Raw genomic sequence first — 21309 nt, 5'->3', positions numbered from 1 at the left:
CTTCAATCCATTTTCAAAACAAACGGATATGCGATGTTTTGTTCCAACTTAGGCAATCTAGTCTATACTTGTATGCTGTGCGCATCACATAGTAATTCTAGGCTAATAAATCGGAATAAGAGCGCATAATGTTTTCAAAACTCGATATCATGGTTAGTAGAGACCGATTTTTGATCGGGTGAGCGGGGGTGCTCACGAAGTGACCTTCCCCAATCGTACCCAAGTTCCCGAGCCAGGGCAACTTTGGTGATGACGGACACTTGGACACGTGGCCTTAAGCACAAGTCAGGGTTTCCGAAATTCTCCCAAAATAAAATATTTAGGTGGCAACTCTGTATCTGGCAAAGCAGTCTATGTTTGGCACTTCATTCTAAAAATCAGTTTTTCAAAACGATTTGCCGGATTTGGACTCTTTGGTGATTTATCGATCTTGCATTGTACTTTGCGAGATCAGATTCAGAACCGTGACATTGAGTCTGAACTATAGTAAGCCCAACGAACAAAACGGGATTCCCTCCCGGGACGTTCGGGGACGTCTACAGAGGGTAGAGATGGAGGTCCTCGTCTGGAGCGATCTCCCAGTTTCCCAAGGTAATGAAGTAATCATCCCCATCTCCCTTGTTGGAGTCTGAGAGATCGGCAATAATTTTATACTCCGTGGACCTCGGTTTGAGGTAGTAAACATAGCCTGTATTTTTTTTAAGGCCACACATGGTATAGTAATATTAGATGTTGGCTAAGGTAACCCTAGCATTTTCTTGTTTGGCTAAGGCAATTATACCATTTATTATTCGATACGAATTGATGGCAAGCTGCATTGGGTTCAACTTATAATAATGGATTATCTCACGAAAAAGGATATCGAGTGGGAGCCGAAGTCCGCACTCGATGAAAGCTACAACTGGGAGGGACATAGAATCAGCTGTGGGCATGATAGAGTCATCCTCCCTAGCCAACCTCAGATTTACGTCGGTAGGGATGGAAAACTTTCGCCTAAAGTATTCTAGCTTGGTCGGGGTGTCTACCCTATGCCTCCATATACCCATAATATCGGCTTAAGTGAAAGATGTGAGACTTCGGAAGGGAATGTTTTTTTTGAATGTCCTCGGCTAAAATTGACGACTGAATACGTTTCAGTTTTTCCTAAGAATTTGTGGGTTCTATAAACAAATCCTAAACCTAGATCTACGGGAACAAAGATTGAAGGCAGGAATCTAGAAAAGACACAGAAAACAGAAAACAAGAACGTGTTTCAGAATCAAGAACAAGGATGAACTATCAAGAACACTGTGATAGAGTGTATGCAAGGGTACAAGGCCAAGAACAATGGCAAAAGTGAATAAATGTGTGTGCAGGTTGTGAATACTCAAGAAAAGATTGGGCAAAAACAGAATCGCGGGGCAACCATACTCAGATACATGAACAAATTAAACTACTCAAGGTCATAAGCAAGTTCGCAAAAATGACAGAGATTCAAGATACCATCAAAAACTGAAACGAGAAGTTAAATCGAGAGGAAACAGTAACTCACCGAAGAGAGGAAGCCGATGTTGAGATCGCCGAAATCAGACGAACGGCGGCAGCAGGAAATAAGCCTCGTTGGAAGAGGTGAAACAGCAGTGGCAGCCGAGCTTCAGAGCTTGAAACAATAGAGGATTAGAGAAAATAAGAGAGAGAAAGAGTTTGAACAAAGACGGTGTAAAGTGAAAAGACGCAAGGAGAAAGAAGTTTTGTTAAAACTTGAAACGGCGGCAAAAAGGTAATTAATGTGCCTAAAACAACGTATGCGTCAGACGACGCACGCAAGCGTGAGACGAGTTACAAATGCGTATCAAGTACGATCCAATCAGGGGAAAACGCGTGGCTAAAACGGTCGAGTTATTGTGTACGACAGCTCATACGCGTGAAGGAGCTCTTGAAATTCATGTTCTTTAAAAAAGACATGTCGGCCTATATGATGATCTCGGCTAAAGAAATCTTAAGCCGACGTACTGGAAGGAAGTTCTGGTATAGGTTCCATCACCTCAGATTGCTGAGGTAATAGAACCTAGGGGGGCAGTTGTGAGGATATATTCTCTGAGTATCAACACGTGGCCAAGGTGACGTTGACGTGTCAGCCGAGGTGCCACGTGTCCTGGTCATGACGCTGAGGTTATCGCGGCTAGATCGAGATTATCTCCGAAGATATCGGAATCCGAGATAAGCGGATAAGGCACGAGAGTCCTAGAATGAGGAAGGACTGCAGCATGGATAAGGATAAGCACTGAGCAGAAGTCCATTGAAGCTAGGCTTCTATGGGGACTAGGATTGAATTAACTATAAAAGAGAGGCACCCTCAATGGGTCTAAGGTATGCAATTTATATTCTGAACAGTAAGAGTAGCACTATTGATTATCTTTGGGAGATATACTGACTTGATCGTCGGAGTGCCCCCGGGTGGACGAACCACCGCCAGAATCTTCTCTTTCTGTTGCAGGTCAGTCAAGTGCCATTTATTTTGCCAGTGCACTCCAGTTGAATACTGAGTTTGGCAGTATGGTCAGAAATTCACTCACACACTAACTTACTAATTTTATATATTACTTGAGTTGTGTTGAAAATTCTCATCCTTACCCTCAATTAATTTTAGTTTTTATAGCATTGGTAAGCTAAAAAAAAAAAAATTCGATTCAAATAATTGAAGTTCAACTATTATATATATATATATATATATTTGTTTTCTAAATTTTGTTAAATTGTAATGCAATAAAAATAAATTTTTATCCTTTTTGTTTTATCCAAACAATTTTTTTTAAAGTAATGATACATGAAGGGCCCAATTTAAAAAATTCACCTTAGGCCCCTAATAACTCAGGGTCAGCCCTGGCTGGACATTAAGAATATCGTCAGAGATTCACCGGAATATCCAGAATATTGCTGAAAAAAATACATGGAGAAATTAGAGCGAAAAAACATAACAAAATGTGCTAAATATTGATAAACTGAAAGGAGAAAGAAAAAAAAAACGTAACAACAACAAACAACCATAATGGGAAAAAAATATATATGTTATTTTTTAATTTTCGTAGAGTTTAAGTAAATAATCTTCAATATTGATCAAAATGAAAAACAAGTTTTGAAATTGTAACATGTTAGAGTTTCAGAGCAAAAATCTATGAACCATTTATCCTTACTAATCAAACTGAAAAATATGTTATGAAATTATAAAATTTTACAGTTCTGAAGAATGTTATGAAACTGTAAAATTTTACAGTTCTGAAGAATGTTTTGAAACTGCAAAATTTTACAGTTTTAAAACATGATTAATTTTAATACCAAAAAAATTGAAATTGTAAAATTTTATAGTTTTCACTGTCTGTAACTAAAACTCGAAAACAACTTCTTCAAAACTTGAAAATTGTCTCCATTAAATCAGGAAAAAAGAAATGTACATCAAAGAAAATGTAGAAAAATTAAGAGATCGAAGGAGAAAGAGAATTGTACTTTGGCAACTATTTTGGGTTTAGATTTATTCAGATCTGATGTAGATATACTCAAATATGAGTAAATCTACATCATATCTCAGATTTGAGTAGATCTACTCATTTTCTTGACCAAAAATTCATCTTTTTCACCGTCAGTGAGGGTGAAGTAAAGAGTCGGTGGTTGTCGATGAACCCCAATTAATTGTGATCATCGATTACCGGTGACTATACATCAAAAGGAAAAAAGAGAAGAAGTAAGACGTGGTTGTCTGTCGCCGAAAATTAGGAAGAGAAAGAAAGAAAATTGAAGGCAAAGAAAGAAAAAAAAAACGCTACAGGACTTTTGAATATAAACAAAAGGTTATGAAATTAAATATGCCACACCTCTTTCAAATACGACTCATTGATAATTTACTCTTTTTATTTTTAATTTATACTCAAATATAACTCATTGATAATTCAACAACGATACAGATCCCTTTTTAAAAGACCACACAACTCCCAAAGTGATCTACACTACTCATGATGTGAGCCTCACACATATATGAGTAGGCCTCACACATCATGAGTGGTGTAGATTAGTTTAGAGGCAATGAAATCTTCCAAAAAGGGAGACTCACTCATTTTCCTTGATAATTTACCTTTTTCATTTTTAATTTATACTCAACCATACCCAATTTAAGACACAATGGCTAGCCGATTGGCAACCACGTTGGCCCCTTCCCTATTTTTTTTTTTGTTTTGTTTTGTTTTTATGACTCTTTCTTGTCAATTTTTTTGATTTGGTTTGTAAAAAATAACTTAGTCAAAAATTACTTTATCATAGTTACTTCTCAGAACCTTCCTTTGTGACATGGACATGATTCATGAACGGTTGAAAGTTCATAGTTCCCAATTCAGCGGTGAGCTAGTCACAGTCGACCACCACCAGCCCTCTCCAACTGAGCATGAGCTTCACATGCTTACCATTATGTGCCTAATTTACATTCGTTGGTCTCACAACCAAATAGTCATCACCAAACTTTTTTCACACCATCTATCTAATTCATGCAAACTTCTCAAATAAATAAATAAACAAAAATGATTGAAATCTCCAAATTTAGAAATTTCATGACTCCCAAAATAATTTGAATCATTCATATATTTATTTTTATTTTTTTCTATCTCTCTTACATGAGTGATTCAGATTAAATTAGAATCATAGAAATCTCCAAAATTAGAAATCTCAATCATTATTGATAAATAAATTTGGGATGAGGGGTCACAGCTGTGCGTGAAGCACAGCAGTGACTGTGGTGCCTCCATTTGAGGTGTATTATGGCCTTATTTTTATGATCCAAATCGTTCATTTTGTAGGGTTTGCTGAGTACTTCATGCTTACCAAAAATCATATTAATCGGATATAAAAAACTATATGATCGAATTGCATATTATTTATGTTATTTCTCAAAATAAAACTTATTATTTATTTTTTTGATTGTCGATCATATAGTTTTTGATATCCGATTAATATGATTTTTGGTAGGCATGAAGTACTCAACAAACCTTACAAAATGAACGATTTAGATCATAAAAATAAGACCATAATACACCTCAAATGAAAACACCACAGCACAGCAGTGACCCCTCATTGATAAATTTGACAGCACCACATAGAGGGAAGCCACTAGAATGGCAGATTAAGATCTTCCCTCCCCCCAATGACAATGGAACCATAGAGGAAGCAAGTATTGAGTACAAAATAAAAATAAAAATAAAAAATAAAAAATAAAAATAAAAATAAAATTGTACCATCCATATTTAAATAGGAGAACCAAAAAAACAAAAGTAAAAAGAATCATTTTTAAACTAATGAAAATAAAGGAGTATTGAATTTTGTTTCTCACTTTTTTTTATAAATATTTTCTACTTTTAAATTTGATATGACATGAATCTGAGCCGCAAAATTTTATTTTCTATGCATTTTTTCATAAAGAAGAAACAATTCTAGTAAATTACACGTTTAGGGAAAAGAAAATTCAGAGTAAAAGTCCAAGCCAACCAGTATTGTGCGGCTCTTAATGCTTCTCTCAGCTCTCACTCTCTCTCTCTCTCTCTCTCTCTCTCTCTCTCTCTCTCTCAAGTCTCACCTCACTATACCAACCATATATAAACCAAGCTACACCACTACTAACATATCTTCGCAACAAAAACATAATAAAAAAGCAAAAGCAAATACAACCCACAAAGCACATCTATCACAAAAGTTCATAGGAACCACACAAGAAGCAGAATAAAAAGAAAATAAAGTTTCTGATTGTTTTTCATTTTTTCCCTAGTAGTTGGAGAGGAACAAACTAGCTGTTTGTGTTGTTCTTCTTCAATGGCTACTTCAATATCTGCAACTGGGTTCATAGGAGGGTTGTGTTCTTCATCCTTCCATGGAAGTTGGGGAACATCCATGGCAGGTGAAGACTACACCATGCTGGCTAAGGCGGTCCCAACCCATGTACGGGTTGGGAAGCCGGTAAGGTCACAGCCTATGATGAAGAATGTTAATGAAGGGAAGGGTCTGTTTGCTCCGGCGGTGGTTGTCACCAGGAATGTCATCGGCAAGAAGCGATTCAATCAGCTCAGAGGCAAAGCCATTGCTTTGCACTCTCAGGTATACCTTCCTCTCCCACCCTCATCCACCAATTCTTTTTGTTGTACAATTGTTTATCATTATCTTGTGTTGCCAAATTGTGTGGTTCAACTTCTCAGTCTAAAATGACTTGAATTATCTGGAGAAAGAATATATATAATTTCAATTGGTATATTTTTCTCAGGTGATTACTGAATTCTGCAAGTCAATAGGAGCAGATGCAAAACAGCGACAAGGACTGATTAGGCTAGCAAAGAAGAATGGAGAAAGACTTGGATTCCTTGCTTGATGATGAAAAAGCCCATGCAATTCCTCTCTGTTGTCAAACATGCTAAATGTCTTTTATCATAGTACTTATAGTTTGAGGACTTCCAAATATATACTTTGTTCTATTGGAATGTAAACTAGATACATACCCTGTTCTTATTGTAGTTGAAATGTTTTCTATATTCCCATTTATTGAAATGAAACACAAGGAGGTATTTTGCTTGTCAACTAAGAAAATCATTAATTCCTACCTACCCACAAGGAAAGGAAAATCAATTAGATTTTGGCAGCTCAATTGCTATGGTTGTAAAATGAATTAGGTTAGTGTTCATCTTGTTAAAAACTGAAACAAATTAAGAATTACAAAGTTTTAGAACTTGTTAATTGTTAAAATTTTGACTCAAAACTTTAAAAAACGCTAAACTACTCAACCTCAGTTCGATTGGACTTTGCTGAAGATTGTCATGAAATATAAACTAATCAAGTATGCACACATTCGTGAATTTTTCAAATCGAGATTGAACTCTGCTTTAAAGATGCAAATCAGTTGTCAATGTTTCCATATGTAAATTCAATGACCCTATATTTTAAATAGGTATTTAGTTCAAATAATTAATTTTCAGTAGATTCACAATGACCAGACCATCACTCACAAATTATATGTCGTCTGATAAGAGTTTAATGGCAATGATGGTAGATACTGAAATATTATATATACATACAAAAATTAGTTATTCAAGCATTCTATTTGCAAAAGACAGCAAATCGGCAAAGTTCTATTAGTCATATATTGTATGGAGCAACTTGAGAAACAATCATCAAAAAATACAAGATTTCCAAATATCAAATCATAAGAGTACATTTTACATCCAAATCCAAAAAAGCATCTCACACTCACAAAATCCTCCAATTAAATTTGCCGTAGAGATGAGCACCTATGGAAACAGTAACACAATCTAGTACTTGTCACAGCTAGGCAACTCTGCATGTAGAGAGCTCAACAATCAGGCCAAGGGGCGGTTACACATTGTATCGACCTTTTGCTGATCTTTCCCTTCTAGAATCATCCTGCAAAAAAACGAAGCAGTTGAGAGATATAGGAAGATGCAGAGGTGCTAAACACAGATAATACTATAATAATACTAAAACTTACATGAAAACTGTAAGTAATCTTATCATTAACATCGATAACCTCCTTCCATTTCCTCCCAATGGCCATCTACATCACAACAGTTGCATTCACATTATTAAACAATACTCATTTAATTAAACAAACACTTGTCTGATGCAAGGAAACCAACAAGGTCTAGCATTAAAGAAGGGACAACGATGGAATAGTTCCTTAGGTATTTCCCTAAAGAAAATAAGAAATATTCATCATATCTTGAAACTTCATGAATGATGTCATACATACAGAAAATAAACTCGCTTCAAAGCAACAGCCGGAAGAACAAGAAATCATTTCAAATGTCACATACCACATCAGAGTGATTACATATAAATGTGGTTCCCAAACCACCATCAATAGGCCCACTAACCAAATTGAACTTAGTCTTTGAGCATTGCCTCCATCAAAAGCTACTAACAAGCATATGAAGATAAGGAAAGCATGAGACACCAATGTAGAACTATACTAGTTATTATGCAGCACAATTTCATTTTCCAAGTCCCTGAATCAACCCTTACTGCCAATGAAAAAATTTATAGCCAAAACTTCTCTCGTGTACCAAAATCGTCCCTTTGGCAGCAAATGGTAAGAAAATTACAGCTTAGTCAGGTTTAACAAAGATCAATAACTCCACTGAAAATAAGAATTAATCTGAAAACCTATTCAACATTTTTACCCAGGATTCAACATTACTCACTTCAATCCTCTTCACTAGATACCAAAGATTCTCTCATCTCTGCTCCAACAGGTGAACTTTACCATGGTGATAACTAAGATTTACTACACTATGTATTAAACTACAATTTCACAGCATTAGAAGTAACTGTCTTGCCTTACACGTACAACTTAAAGCGACCAAACTACAAATTAAGCAGTACAAAAGCATAAACATACAAGATTGCACCCTGCTTTTTGATGCCTTTCTCTAATAAATTTACATGTCAAAAAACAAAGATGAATCATGGGAAGAGAAAAGCAGAATCATAGGGAGAGAAAAGCAGACACATCTCATTAATGTGAGGATTTGAAACTCTGCACAATGTTTTCTGCCATATGAATGACAATATTATAGAGGCCAAAACCCTCACAAAATAGTAGATTTATTAGTGTTTCTTGAGAAAAATTAATAGTAAATAAGTCAGCATGGCTAAAACCTATATATAATGTGTGTGTGTGTGTGTGTGTGTGTGTGTGTGTCGGGGGATTATTAGTATTTCTTGAGAAAAATGAATAGGAATCAACCCCATGGCTTAAAAACACACACACACGCACATTTCATGCCAATATCATTAACGTTATGTTTGGTTGGGGGATTTGGGAAGGAATTTGGAAATAGAAAGAGAAAAGGTGTGTGAAACTAAGTGAAATGTAAGTATATTTTATTCACATTTCACCTACCTTTTTCCTTTCCATTTCCAAATCCCTTTCCAAATTCTCCAACCAAACATAGCGTAAAAGAAAAAATTCTTTAGGATAAAGTTAAAACAAATAACAGAAAGTAAAAATTTTCTAGAAAAATATAACCTTTTATTTTAACGAAACTAGTAAAATAAGTTTTTGCCAATAAATAATAAAAACGGAAATAATGTATTAAATAAAACCACACTCCATGCTGTTTGAAAGAACTTTCTGTGCAAACCACCACTGCTAAGCAGAAGCTTTCACTAAACAAATTGTAGTTCTTCAACTGCCATGAAATTTTACTACTCCACTAGCCTGTATATAAATGACAGGCATCTCTTTGTTGCCAAAGGCACCTGAAAAAATGTGGGGACTTCAAAAGTTGAAACAGCTCCAGTAGTAGAAAGCAGATTGAATGATGAAAGAGGTAAAAAACCTACAATTGTCTATTCTACCAAATTCTCTCAAACTTTCCCTAAATAACTATTCAAATTAAAATTTCTACTAAACTTTATTTATATGGTTAAAGTTTATATAATACAGTGCTTTAGAACCTTTTAAGCATCTAACACCAACCTGTTAAAATATCAATACTAACAGGCACAACAGTGTTCTATGAAACAATTTACATCTTTCATAAAAGTAAAAATTACTTTAAAAAATGAAGTTACTTAATGATAACAAAGCATATGAAAACCACGAAAAAATAGAGGTGCCAATCAACATAACCAGTCAAGTAAAAGACTAAAACCTGAGCAGCCTCATTGGATGCTGTCTTAGTCCACAATGCAAGTTTGTCCTGCCTTTGGCGCACACTTGCAACCACACCACATATCTCATCAGACTCATCAAATTGCTCTCCAATCAAAGCCATCAACTGCCCAACAAAAATCCATTAGTCACCAAACATGCAAATAAGTATTCTAATGGAAGGCCAACATGTCATGTACACCAGTTCAAATTGTTATAAACTAATACTAAGAAGAAGGATCAGAATTTTACAGTTTCGAGCCACATGGCATCGAGGTTAGCCTTTCTGCTGCTAGTAACAGTCCACTTGCCCCCATTAGCACACTCAGGATCTTCCCATTTGGGCTCAATCCCAGCTTTGAACAAATGAAAGTCAGCATTTGCAGGAAACTTGCTGGGCTTAAAAATTTGATCATACAAACTGCACAAAAGTTCACAACTTCACAAATCAATACACAAAATCTCATCCATATTTTTCATATCATGTGCAAAGATTTAGAGTAATCAATTAAAATCAAATGGAATATCAGTTTCTCATTAGAAAAAAAATCAAATCTTGGGTTTGTTTTGTTCGTCCTCAGTGAAAAAAAGAATCAAGAACCTATCTAATTTATTATAAATAAATAAAAAAACATTGAAGCGAATCAAGAAATTCATTTAATAATTCATATGAGGTTGTGTCCAGATTTATGGATTACAAATTAAAAGATTTGGGCAATAAACATTCAAAGAGAATAGCTCAAATTTAGATATAGAAATCAAGATTGAATTTGAAAGCATTACCATAAATTTGAAATAATAATATAAAATATTAGTTATTTGAAATCCCTTAATAATGTAAAACTAGTCAAGTTTATCTTGCCCTAAATTTTTTGATCTATCTATAGCTGATTCAAAAGAAAACAATCTACAGTTTAACCAGATCAAACAGAACACAAAGCCAAATCATGACAAAGAAAGAGAGATAGATGATTGATTACCACCAGAATTCTTCGACAGTTTCGAAAGTGTAGACCTTGCGAAGAGCAGAACCCCAGGCGGCGCCTTGCTTGGGCTTCGACTGGTTGTCGACCCAGAACGTCCACTTCCTCTCCAACCGGTGTGGCTGCTTCGTCTCCGCCGCCTCCTCCGCCACCACCGCTCCGGCCGATTCCACCGCCACCTCCGCCATTCTCTCTCTCTCTCTATATATATATAGCGCACTAGATTTTATTGATGAAAGCAAAGAATGAAATGAGATAGTTTGGTATTCTGGCCGTAAATAGGGAGACTGTTGAATGGTGTTTAGGTTTTTATAAACGACGGCTTGGATATGGTAAATGGCTTCAAAGTCTGGAGATTTGGGTGGGCCAGTGTTACTATGGGCTGGGTCGTTGAGGGGGAAGTCTGGGCCGAGACTATAGGCCCAGAAAGTTTGGAATCGGTTTTTGGGTTGGAAAAGTTTAAACTCGGAGCAGACCAAGAACCGCTAAAGATGGATCATGGTTGGGGTGGTTTGCTTGTGATGGGCTTGACTAACTACGGAAAATGGGCCGTTTTGGAGCTCAATTGGAATTCAAGAAAATGATTGATTAACCCCCAGTCATTCTTCATTTCATGTCTCCCCCTTCTCCAAGCCCCAACTCTATGTAATGTTTGTATCATAAAATTGAAATCCAATATTTTTAATAATTATTTTTTATTAACACACTTATATTTTAATTTTTGAAAAGTTACTATAAAAAAAATCCCAAACACTATTTATAATTTTCTAACTCTCTTTAGGTTTAGTTGAGTATAACTTATCTTTTGATTTTTGTAAAAAATAGAAAATATTTTGGATTTTTTTTAAAATTTTTTTTTTTTAAAAAAACATTAAAATGCACAACCAAGAAAAGTCAAGGTGGTGTATGCACGTGAAGGAATGATTATTTAGTATTTCTTAAAGTATGAATAATCATTAGCGATTAATTTAAAATATACTCACGTGACATTTCGAAATTATTAAATAATTTTTCCTCGGGAGGTGGAACACGCAATTCCAATTGCAAACAAAACTCATTTTTGTGAGGTAAATATGTTTGGTTTCCAAAAATCGCATGCACGACCTGTCAGTCACCAAGCTTCACCACTTTTGCATGCTTGCCACGGATTTGATTCCGTGGCCATTCCCATACGTCACACCTCTCTCTCTCACTTGCCATTTTCTTCACCGCCGAACAACCCCTTCAAAAAGTCTCTTTATAAAACACATACACACACACACACAAACTAGAGAATCATAGAGAGAGCGAGAGAGATGGCGGCGACTCAGGACAGGAATGCGATGGCGACGGAGGCTCCTCTTGCGCCGGTGACTATGGAGAGAAAGGTTCGGACTGATTTGGAGACCTCTCTTCCTAAGCCTTGTATGTCTCTCTCTCTGTTTCATTACTCTTTTTTTTTTGGTCTCTGACATTTTGTCAGTCAATACAGTTGCATTTTTTGTATTAGCCTAGCATTTGGGTTATTGGGTTGTACTTTTGAGAGCCACTTAACTGAAACATATTCTTCTCACTTTTGAGAGTAAAGAGTAAACGATGTGTTTGGAATTGGATTGGATTATAGTGACGGTTTGGTTTGGAAGCTCATTGTTGTTTTGTGATTTTAGACTGGTTTTTTTATGTTCACAATATATAATTGCAGTTTGGTTGTCCAAGATAAAGTTTGGGTTGTCTTTGTAATCACAAAACTCAAAAGTGGCTTCAAAAAATAATAAGTGGTTAAGCGTGAGGGTGTAATTGCACAGAATTAAATTTTTAGACTGTGTTTGGATGTAGCGATTTGGAAAGAAAAGGAAAAATGTAAGTAAAATTTAACTATATTTTATTCTTATTTAACCTATCTCTTTCCTTTCTTTTTCTAAATTTCTACACAAATTCATGAATCAAACACATTATTTTTTTAAAAAAATTCCTACCCAAACACTTCAATCAAATATGTGTAATATGTGTCATTAGCCAGAAATTTGATGGGGAGGGGCACAAATTAATGATAACATCAATCTGTTTAGTTTGAGTTTTTTGGATTAAATTTTTTGAGAATTGAGTTTTTTAGTTTTTGTGTTTTTTTGTTTTTAGTGAATATTTTTAAAATTTTAAGTATTTTTTTTTTTACTTTTTTAGATGCACTTTACTTAGATGTATTTAAAAAGTAAAAAATTTGTGAAAAAATATTTTAAAAAATTAATAAATACATAAAAATACAAATAATGTACAGAATTTTCATATATTTTTTTTGTATTTTTGGTATTTAGTGAATTTTTAAAAGGTTTTTTCACAAATTTTTTACTTTTTAGGTATATTTATGTTAGATATGTCTAAAAATTAAAAAAATTGTTTAAAATATTAAAAAAATTCAGTAAAAATAAAAATAAAAAACCAAAAAAATAAGAAAGTAGAATTTTCTGAAAAGTATTTTTGGAAAACTCTAACCAAGCAAATTTTTTTATTTTATTTTTATAATAAACAACAATGAGATATCACTAAACTTAAATATTAAGAGTCCATTTAGATAAATATGAATTTAAAATTATAGGATTTGAGATTAAATTTTATATAAATATTAGGGAGTAACTATTTATAGGTAGATTGAAAAATTAAAAATGAAGATAAGTTGAGATATAAATAATATATTTTAGTAGAGAAATTCTATAAAACACACCATAAAAAAAAGTATTTATCATATGTCATAATTATGATCTTCGTGGTCTTTAGTTATGACAAATTATAGTGTTAGATATAATTTAGTTATAACTTCTTGTGGTTGTTATTTTGGCTATTACTATATATCAAGTAATAGTTAGTTATGATTCATTTTGGTATTAGTTATGACCTATTGTAATTTTTTATTTTTTTTTATAATTGAAAATGTGTTACTTGATTATAATTTATATAATGGTCATTTTAGTTAGGAATAGAAAAAAAACATATGAAGGACAAACTCTACGTATCAAATGTACGTAACAATCCAATAAATTTCATATATCTTCATTGAGGTTAATTATGTTTGCATGTCAATAATTATAGATATCACCATTATATTGAAATTTTTATAAATAATAATATAACTTATCATAGTCTCTTTACTTTCAATCGAAATAACCATTATTGTTCTCATAATTTTAAAAATGTCATTGACATTTCACTTTAAATAATATTTTTATAAATTTTTTTATTTAAAATATTTTCTTTATGTTTGAAAAAAAAAAAATTCCAAAAACCCAGAGGGGGCACGTGATCCCCTGACCCTTGAGTGCCTCTGCCCCTTCATTAGGCTATGTTTATATCACGTATTTGGTTAAGAATTTAAAAAGAAAAGGAGAAAATGTGTGTAAAAAGTAAAATGAATACTATATCTTATTTGCATCTCACCCACCTATCTTTGTGCTAATGAAGTCTTAGAAAGCCTCCACCTTTATGCTACTAATGTCTCTTTGGCATTCATGAATTCAGATTTGGCCAGAGCATTGGCTGCTCCAGATACAGACCATCCAAATGGAACACCAGGCCAAAAGAATTATGGGTTGAGTGTTCTTCAGCAACATGTGGCCTTTTTTGACATGGACGACAATGGAATCATTTACCCTTGGGAGACATATACTGGTAATTTCCATGCATTTACTTTGTCATGCTATCATTTGCTTCCTACTGGACCATAACTTCACCTTCCCGAAAATAAAATAATGAGGAAAGAAAGACAGAAAATTTGATTTGATTGTTTTTGTGCGTTTTGTCAAGATGAAACTGTTGGTCAAGGGCTATGGCCTTCACTATTCAAGTTTCCCAAGTTTTGTCTTTGGCTATGCCAATATGGTGGCTGGTTGAATCACTCTGCTGTCCGGAATTTAAAAATGCCGGGTTACGAGTTGTCTCACACTACGTTTGGATGGGGTGGTTTGGTGAGAAATGATAAGAAATGATGAGAAAGTAAACTCTTTTCTCATGTTCAATTTATAAATTGTTCATAAGTTGAGTGAGACATGGTGAGAAAGAGAATTTGCTAACTAAAGCTATGTTTGGTTCATGATTTGGAGAGAGTGACTTGGAAATAGAAAGGGAAAATATTTCACACCCCTTTTCTCTTTCTCTTTTCAAATCCCTTCCCAAATTCATGAATCAACGTAAGCCGTCTTTTATGATGGGATTTACAAGTTGATTGGTTATAAGATTGCCCAAAGAAAAGTAATAGTTCCACTGATATTCCTCTCTCTCTCTCTCATATGCTTTGCTTTCTCATCCATCCGATCTATGATAGTGAAAATATTTTTTTTTCTCATAAATGAGAGACCACAAGCATTTCTTTTCCTTTCTCACCCTCCAAACAGAGTGTCAATTCTAAATGTCATTAGTTTTATACTTTGTAAGGAAACTGTAAACATTGTTTCTAAGTGTAAACATTGCCCTCTTCTTTTTGTTTCTATCGCAGGGCTGCGTGCAATTGGTTTCAACATGATTGCATCTCTTATAATAGCTATTGGTATTAATGGAGCTTTGAGTTACCCTACACTTCCCGTAAGTTCATACTCTTTTTCTAGGAAATAATAATTGATGTGTTTCGAAGCAGTACTTATGTAAATATTTTCAAATGTGATCATGTGCCTCATTAAAAAATTAGCTAACTATTTTGGAAAAGAAAGAAGAAAAAACAAATAAAAATTGGAGTTTAAAGCAAAATAATCTACATTTGACCTTGATTTTCTTTATAGTCGTTACATTGAGTTATCTAACACATGGCCTGTTTCTAGGTCATGTGAGAACCTTGTATTCATTCTTTAAACACAAGTCAATCTGAAATATTTTTTTCCCCTGTTTGGTGGGAGATCATTCCTTCACCTGTCAACTAAAAGTAAATAGAATAATCTTTGTTTCTGTATGTACTCTGTATATTGAAAAAATATACATGTCTCATATCGTCTCTTTGAGCCACCCAAGCTTGGTTAATATACTCTAGAGGTTCCTGCACTCTTGCAGTAGTTAATTGGTTTTAAGTTGGATGCTTTGACAAAACGGATGACCTCCTAGTGAGATACATAGGTTCTGGCCATGGTGTTAACCCCAATGGTTCCATTATTTCTATCTTTTCTAATTGCTTGTCTTTTCTGTTTGTTGTGTGGGGAGAACATCATTTTCGCGCAAGTCTTTGATTTGGGAGATTGCTTAGAGCTTGAGTTTCAAAAGACAAGAAAAACAAAACAGAAAAATGAGAACAGAAAAAACAAAAAACATTCCAACAATACAAAACTGAACTCAAAACTCCTCAGAAGGCCTCATTTTACTGGTCTCAAATAATTCAAGCAATGGGAGTCTCAAATAATTCAAGTGATGAGGATTGTTTGTGGTTCTCTTGGTTTTAATGGTTAAACTATTGAAGCGGAGGGCTCTAGTTTCAATCATAACCAGTCATTGCTTAAAATAGCAAAAACACTAGTGATTTTTTTTCCCTCGTCTCATTCCTCGCACTGGTATTTTTGTAGGGGTGGATACCTTCTCCTTTTCTCCCTATATACATTGCCAACATCCATAAAAGCAAGCATGGGAGTGACTCCGCAACTTATGACACTGAAGGAAGGTAAGCATATCAGAATTCACAAGTAATGCAAATAGATCATCTAATGTAGTTTACAATTCTCTAATGTTGTTTACGTTTGCATTCCATATCCAATAAATATGCAGGTACATGCCTGTGAACTTTGAAAACATCTTTAGCAAGTACGCTCGCACAGTCCCCGACAAGCTCACGTTTGGAGAGATCTGGGAAATGACCCAGGGAAATCGAGAAGCATTTGACATCTTTGGCTGGTTTGTGCCAAGATTTGCACACTACATTCTATTTCCATTAATGTTGCTTTGGATTCCTTTAGCTTAATAATTTGTTTCACTGCTATTTTGGAAGGTTTGCAAGTAAGTTTGAGTGGGGAGTACTGTATGTTCTCGCTAGGGATGAGGAAGGTTTGCTGTCCAAGGAAGCCATTAGGCGCTGCTTTGATGGGAGTTTGTTTGAGTATTGTGCCAAGATGCAGATGGGCGGCGAGGAGAAGATGGGCTGAACCAATGTTGGCTTTTGTGGTGGCTATAAATGGCCATCTACTTTAAGTAGTTGTGAAAATCACTTAATATGAGGTAATTCTGTTTTGTGCATATTTTGACTTTGTTGTGGCTAAACATTCTGCTACTAGACTTGTCTATAGACATATATATGTCTGTTGGATGTGTATGTAATGGATTTGCCTAGTGTGTGCAATAAAATCTGAGTAAATAAAATGAAAAGACAACATAAGGGTTTGAGTAATGCAGAATTTTCGTACAAAATTTCTATGTAGTAGCTGATTTTGGTTCTCTCATTTCCAAATATCATAATGTCAAAAATGTCACTGCACCTTTAGGGGAGAGATTGAGATTTAGAGCATGTAATTGTATCATTTTTTCTCCTCAATTCAGAAGAATAGAATCCCAAGATTTAGGGGGGAAACAATCAAATCTGTATATAAGCTCCGTTGTGCTATATGTGAATGGACGTTCCTAAGTTCCTATAACTTAACACGATAAATCAGTAATCTTTGGAAAAGGGAGAGACTTTTTCAATATTCTTTGATTTCAAAGCGACATTATTAAATGCTTTTGTAAGTTGAGAGCTCCTCAAGCTGGTAAGTTTAACTTTAGTACCGATTATTTATGGTCACTTAGGAAAAGTGAAAATTACTGAAGTTGGAATATTATCTAGTAAAAGGGCAACTCGACTTAATTGTAAGATTTGCCACTAGCATTTTGACAGGTTTGAGTATAAGATTCGTGTATATCTTTTTCCTAAATATTACTTTAGCAGAAGTATTGTTGGTTAGTTCCAGAAGTTGAGATGCACAAGCGTATATACATACCCAAAGGTCCAACAAAGCAAACATGGTGCAAGGGTGAATGAAAATGCAGACTCTCGATAAAAATCAATCAACTCATCAACAGTATACAAACATAGCTTTATTTTTGTTAATTTCTAACATAAAATATATAGTGATAAAAATTTTTGTTAATTTCTAACATAAAATATATAGTTTTTATCACAAGACAAATCTTGTAAACAGAGTCTCTCTTGATCAATCAAGAAACATAGTACATGAGATTTGGAAGCGTAAATGTTCTTTTAGCAGTAGGGAGTCCCTCAATGCTACTCCATTGGTCTCCAACAATGCCCCAAATGTGATACCCCTGTTCAATCAATTGCTTCCTTATATCAGCCTTGTATTTCTGTACTTCCTTATATTCATCACTTGGTCCCCTACATCAAAAGGATAATAATGTTCCAATCAAACATACATTTAGGTACATAAAATTACTTTTAAAATGAAATTTTTTTCATTTAGTCAAATCTTTTCTGATTAAAGTACCAGTGAGTCCTATTAATATGATGGTAAATATGACTAAATCATATTTATCAGGAAAAATAAGATCTGTTAGATATTTTTCAATAGATAAATGAGCACAAACCTTTGAATAAGACTAGTCCACCCGTGGAAACCAACATCAACAAGGTTGTCAATAGTGGCTGTTCTAAGTTGCTCTCTTCTTGGAGAAACCAAAATGATATGCATTCCTCTCCCTTTTAGATCATTAAAAAGCTTCAATGTGTGTTCAAGAGCTGGTCCTTTAGCCTTACTCTGCCACTCTTCCAAAGAGCTCATGTTCAACTTTTCTCCCCTATGTCACATTAAAAAAAAAAAAAAAAAAAATACCCATTTTACCAAAAACATGCCAAGATTGTACAATGATTATAGGATTAGCGAATTTACAGTACAGATCAAACTTACCCAAAATGGTGTTTCTTCTAGTATGGCACGGTCGACAAGAGCGTGTCGTGGATGTTGAAAATCCGGGCATCTCTGCCATCTCTCTTCAAGCTGCAGCTAGCGCTAGGAAACACAGTGGCAGTGCACTTATCAACTGCTCTCTCTGAGTCCACCTTGTATTGGATTGAGTTCATGTATTTTCCAACTTATTCCGTGCATCCCTTGGGCATGACTTCGAATTCCCAGATGTTGTGAAGCTCAACATTCATCCTCCAACTCTCACAGTAATTTTTCAAGGTGATTTCCACCCCATGTTTTCCCTTCTGGTTCAAAATGTTCCAATCTGCGGCTATCAAACCAATGCAAACACCCAAGAAAGTTAAGAGAAAAGTGAAGGCTCTGTTTGGTAGAGCTTTCTAGAGTTAATGCCACCGCTTGGTTTGAGGTAGGTGTTTGGTTATAGTCGGTTTGAGGTAGGTGTTTGGTTATAGTTTTCAAAAATTGATTCAACACCCACTTTTGCAAATACGTCTACTTGGACGTCCGGCCATTTAACCGGACAGTATTCGGATTTTTTTTTTTTGCACCTACTATTTTTATATTTTAAATAAAAAAAATTTTTGAAATTTTTTTAAAATTTTTTATGAGCTTTGAATAGAATTTTGGGTTGTGTGTTTGGTTATGAGTTGTAAGTTTTTGAATCAAATATCATATATCACATCATTCATTTCAAACCCAATTCAAAATTCTTTTTAAAATTTATAATCAAACAAATATTTCACACTTAAATTATAATTTCAAAACTCACAAATTTAAAATACAACTTTATTATCAAATCATAATTCTAAAACTCTACCAAACGCTACCGAAAGTTTTCCACATTGTTGTCATGTTTGACAACAGAGGTACAATGAGGTTTTGGATAGTGAGGGAGAGAGTGAGAGAGAGAGAGAATTGGGATTTTAACGAGGAATTGGTGACAAGTTAAAGTGGGATCGCATGGGTATTTTATTGGAATTAGTTGTCACCATGTCTTTTACTTGTCTAGTAGATCACATGATAGGGTGTTCAAATGGCTTAAAGTAAAGAAGAAGAAGAAAAAAATCCATTTGATGGAGATGTGGAGCCTAAATGCTTTCAAATGTGAATGAGAACAAAGATAATTGACACCATTTTTTTTCACAAGGGAATTGTCTTGATTTGATTGGATGTATATGAAAGAAATATCATGGATCTTCTCTCCTCAAAATGTTCATTTCATGTGCTTATAGTTGCATGATATGTTATTTAATTAATTTTTAATTTAAAAAATAAACAAATCGTATGATTTTTTGTGATAGAACATAAGGACAAACTACTTTTTCAAATAGAAAATCTCAACACGAAATTAGTGCCAATATATGCTTATAGTGCCAATTTAAATGAGCTTGCAACGTGCAATGGAACTCGCGGATGGTTCTCATTGCCTTGATCATCATGTTTGCATCAGTTGAGATCAGCCAAGCTGATGCCAATGTACAGGACACTTGTTGAGCAATAATGTAACCCAAGATCGTAAGAGTGCTGAGGATATGTGCTACAAGTCCTTTTGCAGCAAATTCTAACGAATTTGGGCACCAAAATGCAACTCAACTAGCAGAAACAGTCTTATTGAGCATTTAAATAAATAGAACTTTATGTTTTTTATTTCAACAATGATTCATCCCCCCTTTTCCCCTCACCCCCTTTGACCCCCTCTCTCTCTCATTGGTTACTTTTTCTTTTTCTTTTTTTTCCTGTTTCTCCAATCACCACCCGCCACGTGACAAAAGGGGGTGACCCCCAAAAGGGAGTCCCAAGCATTATTCTTTTTATTTTTATTTTGTGTGTTTTCATATCTTTTTTAATACTAGTATTTGGTCATATTGTTATGGAATATTGTTTTTTAAAATTAAGATTGCTAACGAGTCAAATCAAAAAGAGTTGGTCCAATTTTACACGTGCACACATTTTTTTTGTTTTGGATTAGTAATACCGTCATCATCCTTCAAGGTTTTAGGTTTTAATTTTTTTTGAACTAGTATTGTCGTCATCTTCCTTTCCGATTTTCAAGTTCTCAAGGCTGCCAATGGTAGATTAAGTGCAAGAGTTTCAATTGAAGTAAGTAATGCTACGTGAAATAAATATCATAAAAATCTTTATAAAAATAATTAAAGAGTGATTGCATAACATATAATAAAACATTACCACTAGTCAAGGTATAGAAAATCTTCATAAAGACTTTGCACAATATTTATTTCATGATAACTAACATTATTACTTTAATAATCATGATAGAGGCGAGCTTTACGAGCTTATTAAAGTATTAACTTCATTAATTTATCAAACGAGAGCATAAAACTTTTCAAACCAAGCGAAGGCTAGTAGTAATGATGAACAGAAAGTTGAGGCAGCTACGCGTATGTCAAGATGCTCAAGATATTACTTTTTTGGTATGAATTTATACTCATGATTCTCCAGAATGGACCTCTTGCAATAATTTTATTACGATGATTCAACAATTTATATTTAAAATTAAAACTATAAATTATGTATTTTATTAACATGTCTTACTGTAATAAAAAAACACGGCAAGATCATTGAAAAAAAAAATGATAAGCCACACGAGAAATACTGGAGTCTAGACTGCTCACATGAACCAGTCATCCGGCTCCATCCATGCAAAATCAAAACCTGCATATTAGGAGTCATAAGAGAAAAACTGGCCTCTAGACTGCTCACATGAACCAGTCATCTCAGGCTCTACATCCATGCAAAATCAAAACCTACAATTGTATGCAACCATGTTCATTAAAAAAAA

At 34.3% G+C, this 21309-nt stretch overlaps 3 protein-coding genes and 1 pseudogene across 5 annotated transcripts; 2 read left to right on the top strand and 2 right to left on the bottom strand.

Moving 5' to 3' along the window:
• Nucleotides 1–5497: 5497 nt before the first annotated feature.
• On the top strand, nucleotides 5498–6582 carry LOC145793050 (protein PROTON GRADIENT REGULATION 5, chloroplastic-like). The gene is made up of 2 exons (XM_082875440.1): nucleotides 5498–6108; nucleotides 6272–6582. Exons 1-2 carry the CDS (start codon nucleotides 5827–5829, stop codon nucleotides 6374–6376), a joined length of 387 nt encoding a protein of 128 aa, XP_082731566.1. The 5' UTR covers nucleotides 5498–5826; the 3' UTR covers nucleotides 6377–6582.
• A 537-nt stretch (nucleotides 6583–7119) lies between these two features.
• Nucleotides 7120–10969, bottom strand: LSP1 (Eukaryotic initiation factor 4E protein). 2 transcript variants are annotated; one of them, XR_014333552.1, is made up of 5 exons: nucleotides 10654–10967; nucleotides 9926–10094; nucleotides 9675–9800; nucleotides 7508–9279; nucleotides 7120–7422 (listed from the first exon to the last, which is right to left on the bottom strand). XR_014333552.1 is itself a non-coding variant. In XM_082875439.1 (5 exons), exons 1-5 carry the CDS (start codon nucleotides 10842–10844, stop codon nucleotides 7375–7377), a joined length of 600 nt encoding a protein of 199 aa, XP_082731565.1. In that variant the 5' UTR covers nucleotides 10845–10969; the 3' UTR covers nucleotides 7120–7374. The 2 variants fall into 2 exon arrangements, 1 of the variants encoding a protein (XP_082731565.1); XM_082875439.1 differs by having other exon boundaries at nucleotides 7508–7573; nucleotides 10654–10969.
• Nucleotides 10970–11939: 970 nt separating this feature from the next.
• On the top strand, nucleotides 11940–16981 carry LOC114292981 (peroxygenase-like). The gene is made up of 6 exons (XM_082875438.1): nucleotides 11940–12060; nucleotides 14146–14295; nucleotides 15119–15204; nucleotides 16167–16261; nucleotides 16366–16491; nucleotides 16586–16981. Exons 1-6 carry the CDS (start codon nucleotides 11952–11954, stop codon nucleotides 16737–16739), a joined length of 720 nt encoding a protein of 239 aa, XP_082731564.1. The 5' UTR covers nucleotides 11940–11951; the 3' UTR covers nucleotides 16740–16981.
• A 725-nt stretch (nucleotides 16982–17706) lies between these two features.
• On the bottom strand, nucleotides 17707–18791 carry LOC114266207 (acid phosphatase 1-like; annotated as a pseudogene). The gene is made up of 3 exons (XR_014333551.1): nucleotides 18492–18791; nucleotides 18172–18381; nucleotides 17707–17962 (listed from the first exon to the last, which is right to left on the bottom strand). The product of XR_014333551.1 is annotated as an acid phosphatase 1-like (transcript).
• Nucleotides 18792–21309: the final 2518 nt, after the last annotated feature.

The sequence above is a fragment of the Camellia sinensis genome, chromosome 6 (assembly GCF_055761805.1).
Source record: "Camellia sinensis isolate YWXY chromosome 6, ASM5576180v1, whole genome shotgun sequence".
NCBI classification, from domain to species: domain Eukaryota; kingdom Viridiplantae; phylum Streptophyta; class Magnoliopsida; order Ericales; family Theaceae; genus Camellia; species Camellia sinensis.
This window is presented reverse-complemented; position numbering and strand designations above follow the sequence as displayed.